The sequence below is a fragment of the Paralichthys olivaceus genome, chromosome 18, assembly GCF_024713975.1.
Source record: "Paralichthys olivaceus isolate ysfri-2021 chromosome 18, ASM2471397v2, whole genome shotgun sequence".
Lineage (NCBI taxonomy): Eukaryota > Metazoa > Chordata > Actinopteri > Pleuronectiformes > Paralichthyidae > Paralichthys > Paralichthys olivaceus.
In genome coordinates this window covers 1,232,221-1,254,355 of record NC_091110.1, presented here as the reverse complement: position 1 = coordinate 1,254,355, position 22,135 = coordinate 1,232,221, and the positions used below count along the sequence as shown (strand labels likewise).

General features: G+C 39.7%; 1 protein-coding gene across 2 annotated transcripts in view; it reads left to right on the top strand.

The window, feature by feature from the left end:
• Positions 1-1,688: 1,688 nt before the first annotated feature.
• LOC109625946 (SWI/SNF-related matrix-associated actin-dependent regulator of chromatin subfamily B member 1-like) overlaps positions 1,689-22,135 on the top strand; it is a 38,225-nt gene continuing 17,778 nt past the window's right edge. The window contains exons 1-4 of one of the 2 annotated variants that reach the window (XM_069513983.1): positions 1,689-2,059; positions 8,987-9,098; positions 9,209-9,317; positions 21,792-21,929. In XM_069513983.1, coding sequence (XP_069370084.1) covers positions 1,970-2,059; positions 8,987-9,098; positions 9,209-9,317; positions 21,792-21,929 — 449 coding nt within the window. In that variant the 5' untranslated portion in view covers positions 1,689-1,969. Of the gene's footprint in view, positions 2,060-8,986; positions 9,099-9,208; positions 9,318-15,274; positions 16,757-21,791; positions 21,930-22,135 lie in introns of those variants that run through there. The other variant, XM_020081562.2, reaches the window with a different exon arrangement.

Here is a 22,135-nt window from a genome sequence, read left to right as displayed (position 1 = left end):
GTCAAAGACAAAGGAACTTGTAGAGGACTTCAGGAGGTCGAAGGGGCCGGTGACCCCTGTCACCATCCATTGGGCCAGTGTGGAAATGGTGGATAACTACAAGTACTTGGGGTGTTCTTAGATAATAAACTGGACTGGTCAAAAAATGTGGACACACGATTTACAAAAGAGGCCAGAGCCGTCTCTATTTTCTGAGACGGCTCAGGTCCTTCAACATGGACAGGACAATGCTGCGGATGTTCTATGAGTCTGTTGTGTCCAGTGCCATCATGTTTGCTGTTGTCTGCTTGAAAAAGAAGGACATTAAAAGACTCAACAAGCTAATCAGGAAAGCCAGCCATGTTGTGGGGGGGGGGCACACCCTCTCCATAATGTCTTGATTAGCCTCTGCAGCTCTTACAGTGGCAGACTCATCCACCCACGCTGCTCGACAGAACACCACAAGAAATCATTCCTGCCTGTGGCTGTCAAATTGTACTATGACAAATTGTACTATGACAGTATAAAGATTAATAATGTATACTGTGTATATTTTAACTTACTTTACTCATGCACAAATGTAAATCTATACATACCCAGTCTTTATTTCTACATATGTATATCTTTTATTTATTTTAGCCTTACTTGATTTTTATATTGCTGTGTTTATAACTGCTTTTGCTCTTTCACCTCTTTCTCAGGGGCTCTGTAACATTTGACTTTCCCTACGGGATTAATAAAGTACTTCTGATTTTGATTCTGATTCTGAAGTGATGTACTCAGTGAGTCACAATATATCCCTTCTAATAATTTTTCTTAGTTCTTTTAATAAGATTCCTAACAACTAACAACTCCTTGTGTCCTTTTGTAATCAATTAAATTATGAAAAGTGTGTGCATTCTTTAATACTTTTAATGATTTATTTCTATTTTTATAGCATTGGTGCATTTTTGTATTTGCATGGTACTATCTTTTTGGAATTGACTCTTTGCTGTTCCTACAATAATGCATATTACTGTGCTGATGTCATTAATGGTCTGATCTAATTTTACCTTCTTAAATCTTCTATTAATATTCTATACTTCTCCCAATTTGCTCCATCAAACCTTCTCCCTCATTCTGCGCCATTTGTCTTTCTACTCCTACCTTTAGGAATATTGGATAGTGATCACTCCTTATAATGGTTTCTTTGAATACTTCCCTATAGCGTTATCCCCTAATGATTGTGTAACTATAATGAGATATATAGCTGACTCTGTTCCTTTCAGCAAATTCACTCTTGTGCCTGACTCATCATTTAAACACACAAATTATTTTTCAACAGTTTTTGCTAGTTCTGAACAATTTATCAAATAGGCTAAAATTAGGACTACCCTATCCATGGATATCCCTGTACTGCTGTCATTCAGTTGTCCTGAACTTGTATTTACAAGGTCTATTTTACATGAGATAGAATAGAAAATAAAGAAATACTCCCTTTGGTGGCACTGTGTGGGTTTTCATTCCCGTCGTAGTAATGATGATGCAATGAAATTAATGTATTGTAATACATGGAATTATATTCAAAAGACATTTAATTCCAATAACATTCTCCCCTAATGGAGGATGTAATCTGATTTCACTTTATATCACTAGGGGGTGGTAATGCTCTCTGCAATTTGTTTCTCTACCTTCAAACGAACGAAGAGCAATGGCAATGCTGCGTTCATGGTTTTCGGAAAAAACCTCATGACAAGTCACATTTTCGATGTGTTGATTAGACGTATTGTAAAGCATACAAGCATATAGCGGGTTTGTGGTTTCCTGGGGAAATTTAGTTTTAATGTGGTTATGTTTTTGTTGAGCTCCCATGATTATAGTTTGTTTTTCAAATATAGAAACACAAATCGAACACTATATTTTGAGAAGATACCATCTTTACCGAAAGCCCCAAACACATCTGAAGAAGAGAGGGCTACTTAACAGTTAGCTGGTTAACGACTACGTAAAGATGCAATTGGCTTTAACGAAAACATTTGGTCAGAAGCCGGTTAAATTTCAGTTGGAACAAGACGGGGACTTTTACATGGTTGGGTCGGAGGTAAGTGACTATTCGTTGTCTTTGAACGCTTAGCTTCTTTGCGGTAACCTCAATTATCCATTATTCTGGCTAATGGTAGCATGATAACGAGTCTCATTATTAGCTCGATAAACAAAGAAAAAACCAAGATCGGTTTGTGACATTGTGAAGCCAGGCCAACCACCGGTAAATCATCAAGACATTTAACGTGGCCCCCATGTTGTCCCTGATCAAATAATCAATAGCTAAGACGATCAAAGATTAGTGAGCCTCCATAAAGTAGCATTCAAAAGAGTACGGTTGAAAACTCACTCCGATATTAAATTAAAAATAACAGAAAATATCACAGGATCACACAATTATTTTTAACAATCATCCTTATCTGTCCGCCCAGGGAGAGGGATCCCTCACATGTGCCTCTCCTTCAGGTTTCTACGTTTTTCTCTACTCCCCTGGGGGATGTAGCACCTAACCCTATGCGAAAAACTATGATTTTGTTAATATGGGCAATACAAATAATTTTTCGTTAACAAACAGAAAAATAAGTGTTTTTAGTTGAACCTGTTCGTTGGCATGTTGGCATCAGCTGTGGATGAAGTATTCATGTCTTTAACTTAAAAGTTACAAATACCACACTGTCAAAGCACTGTTAGAAGTTGCATCGAAAATGTTATGTTGTTATTATTATTAATGTTTTTATTATTATTAGTAGGAGCAGTAATAATTGTACTTAGTGTAAAAAGTGTAAAAATGAAATCACTCTGTAGGAAACATGTCCCCAGTAACTGATGTATGTTAGACCAGTAGTACATTAATGTTTAAGTATAGGATTTTCCTTTTGTAGTTGCTTGAGATGGGTTTTCATCTTGTATCCAACTGCAACTAATGATTTTTTTCTCTATTAGTTGATTGAAATTTGGTTAATGTTTTCACCAGCCTTTTTAAATTCAGTGCATTGGAAAAAAACACTTTCCATTTTATTGGAGAAAATGATCTGTTCATTTCTTTGTTTTCATTACCACTATGTTATCTTTATGGTGTTACTACCATCAAAATGAACGTCCAAGTTGTTCAAACATTTATATATTCAAAGGCCAAGGCTACAAGTAATCCTGCAGGTTGATTCTGCTTGTTTTTCTTCTTTTATTGTTTAATGCTGTCTGAACTTTCTGCAATTAGTCTGGTAACATTGACTGTACAAAAAGTTTATACAGCGCAAAGAAAACAAACAAGGGATTGAAATTTTGAATGGAGCAGGTACTGTTGCATGAATGCATGTTTTGTGCAATTGTTATATGAAATGGTTTAGACAAACTAAACTCAATAGCTGCCACGCATCAGTTTCCTAAAATAGATAATAGTTGTAAAGAAAACATTACTATGGCATGTTGACGTGAATCATATTTTACATAGATCTTCACATAAAGTAAAACTTCGAAATCTTGTGTTCATATCTTTTAGATAAATATGGAACATTCTCAGAAATGGTGAAACTATACTATTTTGTGAAAGTGTGTGAATAGTTTTAAGGAGACATGGGAGACTTCTTTGTTATGTTGTGACATCTTAGAAGTTGTTGCAGAGGTATTGGTCCTGAACTGCTCCATGTGGATTTGATTAGCGGTTAGTCAGTCAGGCTTACGCTGGCCGACAGCTCCAGGGAATGTCCATAAGGAATAAGCTAGGGATGCAAAACATATATCGGTCCGATATATTAACGGCTCAATAATGGGAATTTTATAATACTATTTATTTATTGGAATTGGAAATAATAGCTGATGAAACATCTGATAAATACCTGTTCGCGCTCATCATGTCATACATCTGTGCCTGTCCATACCAGTGTGATCTTTACGTCAGAATTGAAAAACCGGTGTGAATGTTTTCACACTTTCTGAGAGTGACTGTAGGATTGCAATTTGCAACAATTGTGCAAAGGTTCCAATAAACATTAGCAAATGTTAACACTACCAATCTCATAAGTTACCTTAGAGTCAGTCATCGCGATGACGATGTATGCCGGGAATATGAGGCGCTTGCATCCAGCGTTAGTGAGGGGGAAAAAGCGAGTGTCAGTGCAGCAGTACCCATGCTGCAGGCATTTCAGCAAGGGCAGTTGATGACAGAATCACAGAATTTATCGCTCTTGATGACCAGCCGTTTTCCGTGTAACTCTACTACTTTTCAGATGTATCCCTGCCTGCCCTATATGATGTGGTTGCTGCACACATTCATAGTCTGATAGATGCCAATGTAAGCGACTTAAGTTTTACCTCAGATACATGGCCCTTTGACGTCAGTCCACTGAGTATTGTTAGTTTGACTCGGTAGCTGGATGTTGTTCTCAATATAAAACGGACATTGTTGAACTTGCATACAGCAGCCTGTCAGTTCTATAAGAGCCATTTTTTTAATGAAAGATGTACTTTATATTTTGTTTCAACTAATTATGTTTGATAATTGATAATAATTTTGGTTCAGAGATATTGTCAGTGCATTTAAGTTATTTATAATTTTTATGCAAAACATTTGATAAGATTTATGTTACATGAAGGCCAAAGTATAGAGAAACCTTCCTTAATCTCATGATCTAAAAGAACATAAACTATTCTCAACCTTTTTCCTCAACTATTGAGATGTCAAAATATTTAATTAAAATTCTTTTGAAGGAGAATTTTTACTCCTCCACCTAAAATAGTTTGAAGTTTTCTGATGTACGAAAACTGAGTCAGAACGATTTTTATTGTGTTAACAATGGAATATTAATTTATCAATTTTACAATTTTATCCTCAGGTCCGCAGAATCTACAGGCCTATGAACTTTAAGAAACGTGAAATTATAATCGGTATCGGCCATGCGAAGCATATAATTATTGGGTATCGGCTGGAAAAATCAATATTGTGCATCCCTAGAATAAACAGTCCACCTGACTCCGCTGCCTGATTTCCTCCTGACTCTGAATTCAGACAAAAGGCGTCTGCTCCTGAGAGGCCACAACAAGCAGACTTTACAACGCAATTTTGGAAAGGCAAAACAGACTATTCTCTCTGACCTCAACACTCATTGCTCTGCAGATACAGTAATTGGCAGTTATGTGTTGGTTCAGATTACGTGGGGTTGTGATTGGATTGGAGTGTGATTGGACACATGCAACAGGCGGCAACTGCTGCTGTGGCAGCGTGTGAAGTTTGGCAGGGAGATGTGTCGCGGTTCTGTCTTTGCGGATCGCAAACCGTAACTGTGAACATCACAGCCCTTGCGGCAACCCACATGTAACATTATCCATTGCTCTGTAATTTGCTGTGTTGAAGCCTCAAGTTTGTCTGGCACCATCCTGAGGCCTTTAGTACGAAACATGTTTAAACTACTCTGATTTAACTTGAGGCTTACAAAAGAAGTCCTGGTTGTCTGAATTGGAATTAAATGGTTCAACTATGAAAGTTGTTAAGATGTTGGAATTGGACTTGCTTGTGTTTCTTGAAGATCTTTTACCTCTTATCCAAGAAGCCCCAAGAGGTTTCTGAACTGACTAATGGGAGGTTTCAGGTATTTAAACTCTGTGGGACTGTACTAGGGCTGCAACTAACTAACTAACTAACTAATTGATGATTCATTAATCTGTTAATAATTTTTTGATTAATCAATTATTAATTGGATACAAGACAAATGCTAAATTTTACCCTTTCCAGCAGTTTATTCGAAAAGTTACTTCGTCTTCTTCTACAATGCTGTTTTTATATGTATTAAAGGTACAGTGTGTAGTATTTAGTGATATTGAGTGTTGAAATTGCATGTTGCAGCTGAACACCCCTCACCTCACCTTCTCCTTCCAAACATGAAAAAGAACCTGTGGTAGCTTCAGTTGTTATAAAAACTCAAAAGGTGTTTAGTTTGTCCAGTCTGGACTAATGTAAAAAACATGGCGGCCTCCGTAGAGAGGATCCCCTCAATGTAAATATGAAGTATTTAAATGTAAAGGGCCTTTACTGGGGTAAAGAAAACTACAGTTCATACAATTTAGATGAAACGTACAGGTGAAAACATCATGAGGAATATTCTACATTAAATTTCTGCCCATTCACCTAAATCTTACACTCTGGAGCAACTTAATTATGATGATAATTCCAATCATAGATATTCACAACATCATACTGACTGTTTAGGTTTGATATGGGTCTAAAATTAGTTAAGGTATTTAGATGAATTTAAGAAAACTTGGATTATGACTAGTCAGAATTAAATTGTACATATCTTAAAACTGGAATAATATAAGATAATATAATAATCCAATTTAATTGTACCTAGATATCTATATTGAGACCCCATACAGTTCTTAGTAGTTGAAACATAATTAATGATATTGGTAGAAGAAATCAGAAGGATATTACATATATCTTATTAAAAAAATCTTACTAATCACAGTGAAAGTACAACTAAACGACGTTGATATTGAAGATAGTCAAATTTTCGAAAAGTTAAAATGACTTATTCTGCTGAATGTTCCAATTACAAGTGACCAGTGCTAAGTACATGTGTGCAAACCTGGCATTAAGATGTGTCCCTTAAAGGGATAGTTCACCCAATAATTAAAATTCACTCTTTATCATGCCCCTTCGGCAAGAGCATAGAGGTGCAAACTTGTTCGGTTGAGCTGGGCTGAGGATAATGGCAGACATTTAGGTTTAAAACTGTAAATGATGCCGTTTTGAGTCGAATTTAAATGTAGGGACTTACAGACACTTAAATGACACCACAGGAGCATTATGTATGGTGGTCCTGAGAGCTCAAGGCACTGCAACTTAAGAAAACATATGCAAGTAGACAAAACACAAGCAAAGTAGACAAAACACAAGCAAAGTAAGAAAACATCTTCATCAGTTTCGCAACACATTATGACCAACACAACACATTTCACACAACACATTACAGAAATGCGCTGCAATTACAGAAAACGACAACGGAAGTGTTTCTAGATAGCAGAGACAAGCAGGCACACTCCTGCAGACAGAAGTTACTCCAGCAGATTACAACGTAACACAGTGCTTTAACTTCATTGTTGCAGAAGAAGCGAGATCTTGTTTATCCAGGAACAGAGATATTAATTCAGCATGTTTTTATGAATATCACTTCTCAGTGTGAGTTATTGGAACATTGGCTCCAACACACTGAAAACAAAACAGGCAGAAAATAGAAACATAATCTTTCCGTCTTTTATTGTGTTTATGTTCATATGCGTGTGCACTGAGCATCAGCTTAATTTTTTTTTTTATCTCTACTTTTATCTCTGTGTTTTGTGATTGTGTATCCATATGCTTGCGATTTTGGGCATGCATCCTATATATCCTAGTCCAGAAATGCCATTGGAGTATGCCGCTCTTCTCTTTGAGACATCAATGATGTCACTGGGGTACATGTGTATTTTGGAATGAGAGACAGTCAGCCCCCTTGCTAGCCTCAGGATAAGCTCAGGGTCTGTGGACTAGTGGAAGATTAGTTAAATTAATGGATGTAGAGGGTCATCCTGTTTCTTACAGGATATGACAACTCTGACAGCTGGAGGAATAGGAAAGGCCTGTACCAAAATTTTCTGTCATGATATCTTCATGGAAATGTTTGGTTGCTTGCAATCAGCTTTAGTTGGTTATGTGGATGTTGCTGCGCCTCTATTTTCAGCCTGGCTATGCAGGTGGACTCAATGGATGCCAGTCTGGTCTTTATGTCATTGAGTGATGGTTTAATGTGATGATTTGTCCTGTTATGCTGTTCGATAGTTGCTTGGTCAGGGCAGAAATGGACAAAAGGTTTGTGGTTCTCCATTGACTTGAAGAGTTCCTCTGTGTCATCCATTTAATTTAATCATAAAAACACTGTTAAAATAATTTATCACAATCACCTCATGTCTTAATAATTTAACTTAGCTTTTAATATAATTTAAACAATTATTCATAAATATGTTCCTTTAGTATAGCTAACGACTCCTTATGTAGACTTTTCTTGGTAGACGGATTTAGTATTGCTAATTTTTTTACAAAATGTGAGGCTTTGTGAAAAACGCAGACTTCAAATCAACATCAGTTTTTCTGGGCTTGTTGACAACAGTGAACGCACATTTGAAAGAAATAATATTGTTAGAGTTTCCCTCTCCTTCTGCATGGACAAAGGTAAATGTATAAGACTACATGGAGCAGTTTTCTAGTCTTATAGACTACTCAAAGCACTTTACAGGACAAGTCATATTCATCCATTCACACATACATTCACACAGTGCTTCCATACACAGCGCCTTTTCTATCACACCATTTAAACACTGTTGGCACGAGGGCAATTACTGTATGTGTTAAGAGTCCTGCCCATAACAATGCAGATTGGAGGAGTCTGAGATCAACGACGACCCTCTGTTCGTCATCTGACGTTGATTAGCTCTTCTCTAGGGAAAAAGCTGTGGGTACTGTAGCAAAACACTGATTTACCAAACAACAACAACTTTCACCAATACACCAAGGTAGCCATCCATGGTGCTATCTTAAGAACATCTTTTTCAGAGAGACAGTTCATTGACTTCTGTAGTATTACACTAAGTGGTGCAGTTTCACCATCAAAGGCCAAAAAAAAAACTCATGCGTGCCTACAACTTAGGGCTGAGTGCTGTGCACGGCCAATGATCCTGTACCAAATGATTGCAGGCACAGTAAACTTAGTAGTTATGAAGGTATCATCCAGGTTTCTTTGGAAAGTGAAGAGTCACATTTCAGAAACAGTTTAAAGCTTTTCTGTATCATAAATGTTTTGTAAATGTGTTTGCATAAATGCTATACTCATTTTGTGAGTTAAGGGTTATAATATAGCAATAATGGTGATTATTTAGACTTTGTTTAAGTTTAAGTTTCAATCTATTAAACTTAAACAAATAATTTTGATTACTCAAAGATTTGCCCTCTACTTTGCAGGTTGGAAACTATTTGCGTATGTTCAGAGGCTCTTTGTATAAAAGATACCCATCTTTATGGAGGAGGCTGGCCTCAGTGGAGGAAAGGAAAAAAATAGTAGCATCATCACATGGTGAGTGGCTTTGCTTGTAACTGGCATACTGAGTTTGTACTAATCCTTGTCTGTAAGGTCCAGAGGTTGTAATAACATATGTTTCTGAATTAATTCTAATCTTATTGTAGCCACTAGTGTTACTCTACTGAAGGCATCTGAATGTGAAGAGATCTTTGAGGGAAATGACGAGAAATACAAGGCAGTGTCCATCAGCACAGAGCCCCCAGCTTACCTCAGGTAATTTATTTTCTTAAATAATCAATTTTGTTTGTGTATGAGTGCATCTGCAAACATACTCAAATGCAGATTTTAAGCATAAAAATGTGGTATTTCAGTTTCTTGAAAGATTTGCAAGCAATTCTAATCCTGTTTTCACTTAATCATTATGTGGTATTGAGTGTAGATCAGTGGTCACCAACCTTTTCAAGCCCAAGATGACTTTTTAATTCCAAAAGTAAGCAGAGATCTACCACCCTGATATCTTCCAAAAAACCCACAGGAGGGTCATATTTATTATGTTTGTCATTTCTGTTAAAGGCTTAATGTACAAACATAAATATACACAAAAAAGGCAGATATGCAACTTTATTTATTCAATGCACAATATTCACATTAATATCAATTCATATTTACGGCATCAATTAAATACATCAGTTCAATGCACATTGTTCTCAGTTCAACAATATGTTTTTGCAGAGCTTCTACTGCAGCACAATGTTTTAACATAGGATTTGCAAGGATTTTGATTATATATTATGACCTGTGTACTCAAATATACACCAGTACTATACAGTATAAAGCTGTGCATTTTCCGCTCGTGCAGATTTTTCACTATAAAACGATCTTTAAACAAAAGAATGGATTCGGTGAACAGAAACACATACAGAACGTGTTGCAACCATTTATTTTTGTGACATAAATTCATCAGATAAACATTAAAACTGAGGTGAAAGATCATTTTCTCTGTTTATTCTGCTTTTAAACACAATGTTTATCTGTCTCTGTCTCTGTCAAATACTTCCTGAACCCGTTGCAAAGTAAAAGCACTCCAGCATTTCTAAATTCATTCATTTGTTCTAAAGGGGCTTTGATTGTTATCCACAGACCGAAAGATGCACATCTTCATACCGTACAGCCCTGATATTTAGTTCCGTACATAATCCAACTGTATTGAAGGAAATGTAGTAGATAAACCAGCAGCCTGGCGGCCAGTAGCGGACACAGCGCGTGTTAACAACAGACAACCGACACACAGCTGATCTGCAGCGCAACCGCAGCCAGTGAGTCCAGAGAGTTATAGAGATAGATGGTGAAGACTGTCGAAATCAACCGATAGATTGATCGACAGGTTGGCGGCCACTGGCATAGATTTATGATCAGATTGCAGCATAATGAAAAGTGGGGAAAAAAAGGGAAGGTGTCAGATTTCAAGGAACTCTAAGACACTGAACCTAAATTGTCGATAGGTTTCAATTTGAGTAGGAATGGTTGTGTCCATTTGTCAGCCCTGAAATACACTGGGAGCCTGTCCAGGGTGTTCCCTGCCTCTTGCCAAATGTCAGCTGGAATTGGCTCCAGCTGGAACCCAACATAACACATGCCCTCTCTCATGAGTGTAAAGCACTTGCATTTTCAGTTGGCAGTTGCCTGGGTGCCAAGCAGACAGGCAAAGTAATTTGGGCGGACACCCTCAGGGCCGAACTCTGGTCCTCCGGAGTGCGAGCAGGTATCAAGATCAGCTGGACCACTGATAGGGCGCCAGGCTCAGGGAAAGGAATAGGCGCAAGCCAGACTGCCTCCGGGGCGCAAGGATCAGTGTTCGGCGTCTGCCTCACCATCGACAGGTTGTCAGGCATTTGCCTCACCGCTGACCAGGCACCAGGATCAGTCGTTGGCCTCACTGCCGACTAGGCACCAGGATCAGGGCCTGGAGCAGGAGTCGGCCGAGCCACCAACTAGAGACAGGAAGCAGGAGTCGGCTGGGCTGCCAACTAGAGATCAAAAACAGGCTTACACCTCAGCAACACTGGCTGCAGTTGCACCGCAGAATGGCTGCGCTGCAGTTCTGCTGAATGTTGGGTTCTCTCTTGTTTACGCTGGCTGCTCAAATAATCCTGAAGTGTGAGGGTTTTTCAAAATGATCTTCATACTACCGATTGAGTTAGAGCCTCCCCGATCTCTCATGAAATGTTTGATATTGATAGTAGGCTGTGACAGAAACCTGCATATCCAATGAGAGTGAGCTGACCAGGAAGCACCACCAACCAGATGTTGTGTACTTGTAGCATCAACTAAAAACATCGATACATTTCCAACTCACCTCAAGCTTGCACCGCAAAATGCATAAACCTTCTCGGCCATGATTTCATCCATAGTTTTGTTTTGTTTGCTGTAATTAGAACACACATCGGTCCTCCAAGTCTCCGGAAATGTGAAATTACTTCTTACAAGTGGAAAGTGTGTGGCCTATTATTCTGGCCTAATCGTCCAGTGTTTGCGTTCTGAACATTATAAGAGTACAAATCAGTAATATCTGTCATTATGTCTGTGGTCTCCCACGTTTTTAAAATTGATAAAGAGTTGATAATCCTCTAGTCCTTTTTCAAGGATTCTAGAAAGTAAAAGAAGTCTTGATATGGGTCTAAAATTAGTTAAACATCTGGTAAACATCTGCTTATTAGAACCATTGTGTAAGATTTAGGTGAAAGGGCAGAAATTAAATATAAAATAATCCTATTGATGTTTTCACGAGTGTGTAATCATGTAAATTGTATGACTTGTTGTTTTCTTTAACCTTGAATGGGCCCTTTATATTTAAATACTTTATTTTTACATTGGGACCAGATACTCTCTACGGAGGCCGCCATGTTTTTTACAGTAGCCCAAACTGTACAAACTAATCACTTTTTGAGTTTTTATGACAACTGAAGGCTACCACAGGTTCTCTTTTATGTTTGAAAGGGGGATGAGGTGAGGGGTATTCAGCTGCAACATGCAACTAGCATGCAAGTGGTCCAAATATAAATCTGTTCTACAGGTTGTTCTATGGTTTCCGTACTAGACACAGTAGACAGTGTATCTTTGTTATTCATGGGGAGGATGTGGCGAATTTGTTCCATGATGAAAAATAATTTTATTTGTAAATAATTATATTTTTAAAGAACCTCAGCTGTACTGTCATCCCTGATATGTCCCCATTAAATTCAATGATGACATTTTTAAGGTCATTCTGATTGGTGTCCCTAATTACACCAGTTTTATTGCCGCTAATCTCTCTGATCTGTCAGACAATATGAAAATTGACTGTATCAATTGCTGATTTGCAAAATGTTGTCACGTTGGTTGCTGTAATGCACTTCCATCATGTTTCAGCCAAATCTCCTCCATTGTCTTCAGCAGATGCATCCCATCTTATCACTCAAACAAAAAGGCACAACCACATCACCCCTGTGCTTGTCTTCCTTCATTGGCACCTTGTTAAATTTCTTATTCATTTTTATTGCTGAGTATTAAGGTCTTAAATGGCCTTACACCCAAATACCTTACAGAATTATTGACTTGGTATGTGCCCTCTTGAACCCTCTCTGGATGTCGTGAAGGAATCTTTTCACATTTGGCACAAACGTTCACTTGGACGTAAGGATTAACATATTTGATTTTGGTAGCCAAAGGTCAAAGTTCAAGGTCATGATGGCCTCACAAAGTATTTTTGTTTTTTCTGAGAGAATATCTTCAAATTGGGACAAACACTCACTTAGGCTCAAAGATGACCTGATTAGAATTTCGTCAAAGTGTGTCAAACACTGCTCTCAGTAAGTTGGTGACCAAGGAGATGCGGAATGGCTCCTGCATTCTGATCTGCCTATGTAATCAGGGATGCTAGCTCCATGGCCCAAGATCCTCTTCCTTCTTCCAGGTCCCTTTATCTCCACCTGGATCATAGCTCCTCTCTTTGGTTTCTGCCCTCCCCCTTTCAAGTGTGAAGTTCAGAATCACCTTTGTTCCCATGCATTGCATGCTGATGATGTTACATAGCTTCAACATGCTCTTGGGTTTTGCTATAGAGTGCCTGCTGCCGAATGGTGCCCTGATTTTTTAGTGACGCCTGCATGTCTGAAGTTAGTCCTGAGTCTCATTGCAAAATTACAATTCTGGACTTCACTACCATGAATTCCTCAACCACAGATGACAGAGGAAGTTGTAGCTGTCCTGGTCTTATTGAGAGTCCTGCCGTTATGTCCATGGTCTAGGAAAAACCTAGACCTAACATGCATTGTGGATCCCCACTCTTTCCATACCCAAGAAAAGGCCAGCAGCACAGAATATAAGTTATAAGACATGACCAGTTTATTAGCTTCAGAATGGAGCAAAAACAACAAACAAGATTTTTTAAATTCTCGGTCATAACTACCCTGGCAAAAACAAAAGGTAAAGAAATGACAAAAATATAATCATAAACAAGGGAAAAAGATACATAAAACAAATAGCTTCTCCCTCCTACTCACTGCTACTAAAGGTGGTGAGGTGATATGGATACAAAATAATTAAATTAAAAAGGTACAGTGTGTAGTTTGTGATATCTAGTTTTGAAATTGCATGTTGCAGCTGAACATCGCTCACCTCACCCACTCCTTCCTAACATGAAAAAGAAATGGTGGTAGCCTTTAATTGTCATTAAAACTCAAAAGGTGTTTAGTTTGTCCAGTCTGCACTAATGTAAAAAAAAATGGCAGCCTCCGTAGAGAGGACCCGCTCCATGTAAATATAAAGTATTTAAATATAAAGGGACTTTTCTGGGGTAAAGAAAACTATATTTCATACAACGAACTAGTGAAAACATCATGAGAATTATTCTGCATTAAATTTCTGCCAATAGATCCCTTTCACCTAAATCTTACACACTGGACCTTTAAAACACGACAAGCTCACAGTAACTCATAAATCCACACATTCATTAGTGCATCTCACACTTATCTGACAACACGCAATTCTGCTCAACTTTATTACTACAACAGCGGAGCTTACACAAAAACTACATATGCTGGCTTTTTGTTGGAAGTGGGGAGAGATGAACAGAGATTGGTGGCTGTCAGTTGGAGTTTAAGAAAACCTTTGCTCGAGATTTGCTCAAATTCCTGAGGTAACACTTCTTTGAATTGGCAAACCACCAGATTCCACCTGTTTCCTCATCTGCACACACACACTTAGTTACATGCACACACACCTGATGGGAGGAGAAAGAGAGACAGCTGCTGCTCTGTGCTAGTGAGTTAGAGTCTGCCTTTCACACATGCACGATGCAGTGGGAGGTTTTCTGCACAGACGCGTCAGCATCAAATCCTCTGTATTATTAATGTGAGAGTAGAGTAGTTGGGTGCAGCAGACAGAGGCAGGAAGTGAGGTAATAACTCTGCTGCAGAGATAACATAATCTTGTTTAAAGCACCCCAACACCATTGTCAGCTGTTATCACCACAAACTCTCTTGACATCTCCATTGTCTATGTGTATGAGAGGGAGATATTTGTTTTCTTTTTGTTTTTCCCATTTTGTCGTCTATTAAGTTTTAGAAGTTTTAGAGACAGCCCTCATCAAAATCACCAATGACGTCCTCATCCCTGCTGACTCTGGCCACATTAGTATTCTCAACCTCCTAGACCTCTCTGCTTTCTTCGACACAGTCTCCCACACTGTAATAGTAAAATCAGTTTCTTTGTTTCAAGTCACTTTCCCACGACACAAGAAACCAAGTTCTTTTGGGTTTTAAATCCATATGTCTAGACTCTACTTCAAACCTAAGTGCAAGATTCTGCAGGATTACCCAGGTGTAAAACACACCAAAGGGGCTCAACGACAATACCTGCAACAGACAAACGTGTGTGAAGACACTTTGGGTAGGGGGGCAAACCCCGGCTGCGGGAAGGGGGCCTGACCTCTGCAGCAGGAAGGGGGCTGACCCTTGTTTAGTTTTCCCCATGCTCGAGGTCTTTCTTCATCTTTGACAGCTCGCATGTTGATTGACCTTTTCTTTGCAAAGAAAATAAAACCTTGTCGGCCAGCAGAATTCTCCATTTCATTATTCACCAGGAAAAGAGAAAATTTCCACAACACACACCATCCTCCTCAATCGCCTATACAAACACTTTGGCCTTACTGTATCAGCTCTCACCTGGTTCCAATCTTATCTTTCCAACAGAAAACAGTTTATTACCATCAAAGGCTCTAGGTCCACTACAGCCCAAGTCAACCAAGATGTGTTGCGAAGATCAGTGCTGGGCGCCCTTCTTTTCACCATCTACATGCTCCCTCCTGGTCGTATCATCTGTCAACATGGCCTTAACTTCCACTCTTACGCCGATGACACCCAGCTCTACTTGAGCACTTATCCTTCTGCTCAGCCCCGCCCCCAGTCACTAGTCAACTGCCTGCACGATATATTAATATCTTCAAACCTCCTAAAACTGAACAGTAATAAGACAGAGCTCATGGTTGTGGCCCCCAAGGCACTGCTCCAGAAGGTTGGAGATCTCCTGCTCAACATCGACGGCTGCTCCATCTCCCCATCCCCCGAGGTCCGCAACCTGGGCATTATTCTTGACTCCACCTTCTCTTTCAAATCCCACATCAAATCTCTCACCAAATCCGCCTTCTTCCACCTCAAAAATATATCCAGACTCCGGCCGTCACTCCCTGATTCCGTGGCAGAAACCCTCACCATGCCTTCATCACCTCCCGCCTGGATTACTGCAATGGAGTCCTGTTTGGTATACCTGACAACATTCTGAAACAACTCCAATATGTACAGAACTCTGCTGCCAGGGTTCTCACCCGCACTACGCTCTGGCAGCACATCGCCCTGATCCTCATTCACCTCCACTGGCTCCTGATAAAGGCCTGCATTAACTACATACTTCTCCTTCTCACTTACAAATCCCTCAATGCCCCCCACCCACTGGAACTCTCTCCCTGCTGAAATACACAGCGCTGAATCTCTCGAAATCTTCCAAAAACTCCTCAAGCACCACTGCATTTGGCCTTAGTTAATGCTGCACCCTACTGCTTAATTCTATCCTGTTTTCTATTCTTATTTTCTCTTCTGTCTTGTCCTCACAAATGTATGTAAAGCTTCCCTGGGTCCTGTGAAAGGTGCTATATAAATTCAAGCCTTTCTGACCAAACTGTCAGAAACAGACTCCATGAGGGCCTGACAACCTGTAGTGGGACCTGTGCTCACAGCCCAGCATTGTGCAGCTCTTTTGGCATTTGCCAGTGGACACTAGAATTGGCAGGTCCACCACTTGCGCCCCGTTCTCTTCACAAATGAGAGCCAGTTCACACTGAGCACATGTGACAGGCGTGAAAGAGTCTGGAGAGGCTGTTGTGAACGTTATGCTACCTGTAACATCATCCAGCGTGACCGGTTCGGCGGTGGGTCAGTAATGGATCCTGGGAGGCGTTAATGATTTTGGTTTCCATTGACTGTTGTTATATCGTTTTGTTCTCAACAAATTATAGAATGTACATCAGTAAAGATTTTCAACTTGAATAATTCGTTCATCAAGGTCTGATGTGTACATACTGTGTTCACCATTTAGATTTAATTAAATCTAAATTGAGAATTCAGAAGTCAGGTAACATGCTACCTACACATTTAATATATAAATACGCAGCAACTAGTAATGGTGTGTTTGAATTTCCTTCTCCTATAGTTGCATACATTTATGTATGTTAGTAATGTGCATTAATATTATAATAATTTATTATACTGTATATATATGTATAATTATAATATAATTATACTGATCAATATACAATTTAAATTGTATATTGATCCTTTATTACCTAAAGATAACCTTAATTTTTGTTATTTGGTTTTATATACCCTAAATTTATTGGGTCATGGCGGAGATAGAATATGCAACCTTGTCCTTTTGACGTTAGGTTACTGCGGCATATGACGCCAGTGGGGTCTCACCACAACAGCCACAGACAAACCATTTGCTTTTCAGCATTTTTTTTTTTCCAACACATGTGGGCAAACATAAAGGAAACCTATGGAGTTTGTTTCCCCCCCCCCCTATCTTTAATAAAGATGTGTGCTTGCACTCAAATATATTGTTGACCACACGGATGAGCATTCTCTTGGTTGAGGACTTTTGACAGGGTTGTAACACAAAAAAATCCAAGCGCAGAGGAGAAATCCAAGAGCAGACAATTCATGAGTGCACAGAAAGCAGCCAGAGTGCGAAGAAGGGCTGAAGCTGGAGCGAGCAACAATATATCTGAGTGCAAGCACACAGTTTGAGCAGAAGCAGATCAAATTTAAGTGCTATTTAATTTAAGGAGCTATTTTAGTGCAAGGGCAGGGTTTTGATGAAAATTAATGCACATTCTTAACATAAATTCTACAAGTCATGCGCTTGAACTGAACAACCACGCTCTTGAATAAAGATAGGGGGGGGGGGAATTCCATAGAAACCCACATAAATTAAAATTTAGAAGTCCTTTATTAGTCCCACAATGGGCAAATTTGCAGTTGAAGTAATTTGAAGTAATAAGTAACAGGTAACATGCAATAATTAAGTGTAAGGGAGATAAAAAATATATGAATGTAATTAAACTAGTATATACAGTGTAAGACAGGAAAAAATATATGTAGCATGACGATATTTACAGTGAATGAGTTGCAGAGCATTTATATTGCACTGACAGGTGAATATTGCAAAGTTGAGACATGTTGACATGTTGAAAAATTTTAAAGTGCAGTTCAATGGTGGTGAATGTGGTTTTTACTATGAGTGCAGAGCTGGTTGTATAATCTTACTGCTGCAGGAAGGAATGACCTGCGATATCTCTCCTTCAGACACTTAGGGTGGATCAGTCTGTTGCTGAAAGAGCTGCCAAGTGCTGTGATGGGGTCCTGCAGGGGGTGGGAATGGTTGTCCATCAGAGAAGACTGCTTTGCCATCATCCTCTTCTGTACCACCACCTCCACTAAGTAAAGTGGGTATCCCAGGACCAAGCTGGCCATCCTAATTAGTCTATCCAGTCTTTCCTGTCAGCAGTGAACTACTCCAAAGAAGATGGCAGATGCCACCAGAGTTATAAAAAGTCTTCAGGTGTGCCCCCTGCACTCAGTCTCCTGAGCAGATACAGTCTGCTCTGTCCCTTCTTAAACAATGCACTTGAATGAACAGTCCTATCCAGTTTATTGTTAAGGTGAACATCCAGGTACTTGTTAGAAGTCACTAAATCTATGTCCTTGGATGTTCCCTGGATGTTCACCTGTGTGTGTAAGGGGGAGCTTTAACTGTCTGCCCCTGCGTAAATCCACCACCAGTTCTTTCGTTTCCCCTGCATTGATCTGAAGGCAGTTCCGCTGGCACCAATCCACAATGTCATTGCGTCAGTCCTCTGTATTCCGTCGTCCTTGGCAATGATGAGGCAGACAATCGCAGATTCATCAGAGAACTTCTGCAGGTGACAGGAGGGTGAGTGGTAGGTGAAGTCTGCAGCGTAGAGGGTGAAAAGGAAGAGAGCTTTGTGGCCCCTGTACTGCAGACAGTCGTATACGACACACAGTCCTGGCTCCTTACATACTGGGATCTGTTGGTCAGATAGTCCAATATTCAGGATGTGAGATGGAGGTCCACTCCAGCGTGCTCCAGTTTGTCCCTCAGAAGTGCTGGTTGGATGATGTTGGTAGCACTGGAGTAATCGAAGAACATGATCCTTACAGTGCTCCCAGTCTTCTCCAGATGAGAAAGAGCTCTGCGTTGTAGGTAGATGACAGCGTCATCCACCCTGATAGGCAAACTGCAGTGGGTCCAGCGAAGGTCTCACCAGGGTGCAGAGAGGTTTTAGGATGAGCCACTCCAGGGTCTTCATCAGGTGGGATGTTAGTGCCACTGGTCTGTAGCTGCTGAGTCATTGGCACTGGTACCACGCTGGAGGTCTTCCATAGCGTGGGAATCTCCACAGCGCCAGGCTAATGTTTAAGAATTTATCCATAATCCCAGATTCCCAGTGCAGGATTTGAGCAGCTTGGAGCCGGTGTGGTCAGGAGCTGCTTCCTTTCTTGAAAAGGTCCAGTGTTTTATTTTCTCGGGTGTGGCATATGGCGTGATAGGTGAAGGTCGGCAGAGTGGAGGATGAAGAGGCATGATTGAAGTCCCCATAGATGAGGAGGAGAGCCTGTGGGTGCTGTGTCAGAAGCATAGACTATATATAAAAGATGGATGTTGCTTCCAGCTCCAAAAGAAGAAGCCTATGTGGAAGTGCCTAAAATTGTAATACTGCCGGAGATCCACCAGGGGCTAGCTCAACTGGCTCCAAACAATCTCTGACTCCATAGACTGCCATTCAAAAAACACACATTACCCACGGGGGATAATGGTTACATTCGCTAGATATTTACCTTCTAATCAGAGATGTGGTGCTCCATCTGAAAGTAATATCATAATTAGATATTAAAGTTAAAAAGCTGTAGATTTAGGGGCTTGTCTGTTTGATTGACACAGACTCCCGGATGATTGACAGGAAGCAGCTGCAATGGGCCACATGAGATAGACTCACCAGAGGAAAAGAGGAGCTTTATTTACATCGTGTTCACTCACTTCTCTCACATTTACTCTGAAATCTTTCAGTATCAGTTGCTGGAGAAGTAGGTTTTTACACCGACACGTTTACTGTTAGTTCACCGGGTTTAAGGCCTGCACTTCAGTAACAGATCTGACATCTCCAATTTGTTTGGTGAGTAAACTCTTGTGCTCTCAATGTTTAACAGTCTTTATCCTTACATGTGTTCTCTATTCTCCACAAAAGTCACTGTGTGTTAGTGTGTGTTAGAATGCTACTTACTGTCCCAGTGAATGTTAATTACGAGCTAACCAAGCTAGCTAGTTAGCTGTGGCATTGCAATGCTCAACCTGTCAGTTCCCTCTGCGCAGCTAAACTGTGCTAACCAGGTGTTAAAATTAAGAGTGATAAAAAGGTACACAAAAAGTGCACAAGGACGTGATGATAGTTCAGTTTAACATGTTAGGTAATTTCTTACATGTGATTTAACAATAGGATTAACTTTGTGTTTTGTTGTGATTATGTATCTCTAAAGTTAATCAGGTAAAATGTTGTGTAAGTCTATGTAGCCATTGTTACCTACTTATTCATTCATTTTTCTATTTCTCTCTGGTGACGTGCTTTTGTCTTTTTTTAGAGAAGCTTTGGTTGTTGATGTGTGTCAATGTGAATCAACCAGACTTCATCCAATGATCAGATGACTCAACAGAGGGAGGACCTGATGCCTGGAGCAGAATATTTGTTGCCATTCTTCTGGTTGTGGAGGAGAGAGACTGGATAACATCCCTAATTCTTTAATGAGATGTGATGATCATGTCAATAAACCACTTTCAGTGTCCAGACCAACAGCTTTGTGTTTGATTCTCTATATTCTAAGATTCAGCTAATTTGTCCATGTTATTCGGTAGAGATCTTACATTCCCCATGACGATGGACGAGAGCAGATGTCTATAGCTTCTCCTCCTCGCACAACGCTGGAGATGAAAATAGGAGATGCTCTTGGTATCCATAGTGTACAAATGTCAAAACAAAAACGAATGAAAGAGAGTAAAGAAGAATGACAGAGGACGAAGTTAGAGAGAAAAAAAGCTCCGGCTCAATGAGCTGCTGCATTAGGTGGCCACTAGAGAGGTCCCACGCAACTTTTTCAGGTTTCTCAGCTCAGCCTCTCCCAGGCCCTCTTGGTGTGTCTGTCTTCATCCCATTTGTCCTCGGCATCTCTGGTGCTGCCTTTTGTACCAGAGGATCAATCAGCTAACAGACCTCTGCTGCACTGATCCTCTGATACAGGTGGAGGTGCTCTCCGAGTCACCTCCGTGCCCACAGTTACACAATAAAACTATATAAAATGAATTATTTCCTCTAAAGTTTAAACCACAGTGTGACTGCCCTTAGGGAAGTCTGATCTCCTTGGACAAACAATGGTAAATGGGCTTTTCTAGTCTTTATTACCACCCAAAGTGCTTTAGAGTAAAGTTTTGCCATCCATTAATCCACACACTTGCTTCTATGTGCGGCACATCATTATATACTGCTGGCGCACAGTGGTCAGACAAAGACTCACTTTTTACCTTCTTTCTTTTGCACTTGTTACTTCACTTAAATGTTTACTCTTACTTCTTTATTTATAGCACTACTATCTCGTATATGCATTTAAGTAGCTATCCTGAAAATGATCTAATTTTCTTTTAGCCAAATCAACACCTAGGTGATCAGAAGAATACAGCATCAAATGTTCTTTTTGTTAATAATTTTGAATAATTGAATTATGACCATTAAAACATATTTTAGGAAATTTTACATCATATGACCAATGTCAATTTTTCATGGATTTTTTATAACAGTCAAGCATTCGAGTTTGGCATAGAAAATAATTAATCAGCAGCAGTTCTGACACCAAGCCTGGAGAAGAGGCCTTATAGCTGAGATCCCTGGCAGACCTCCCTGCTGAACAATTGATGTTGTCTCAAGGAGAACTCACCTGTACCTGATGCGAGGATAACAGCCACCGAACAATTCAGTCAGCAGTGACTTTGATTCAATGGCTTGACAAACATTTATTGAGCACAGAGAAAGTGATGTGAATGTTTTGGCATTTTAGACCACATGTGATGCTTTTGTCTTTTTCTGTAAAGGGAGCAGAAAGCAAAAAGGAGCAGTCAGTGGGTCCCCACATTGCCCAACAGCTCTCACCATCTAGATGCTGTGCCTTGCTCCACCACCATCAACCGAAACAGAATTGGACGTGACAAGAAGAGGACATTTCCCCTGTGGTGAGAAAGCTTGTTAATACACTTTTGCTGTGAATATTTCATTCTTGTGTATTAAGTAAATTCTGTTCTGTACCTGTACTTTCTGGGGATTTTTTCTTTACAACTTCATTTGAAATGTGTTTCCAATTTCCAGATCTAATAAAATATATAGAATAAAATAATTGAGCACTGTAAAAAAGGTCAAGTAAGTTGCTGTGCTGTAGAAT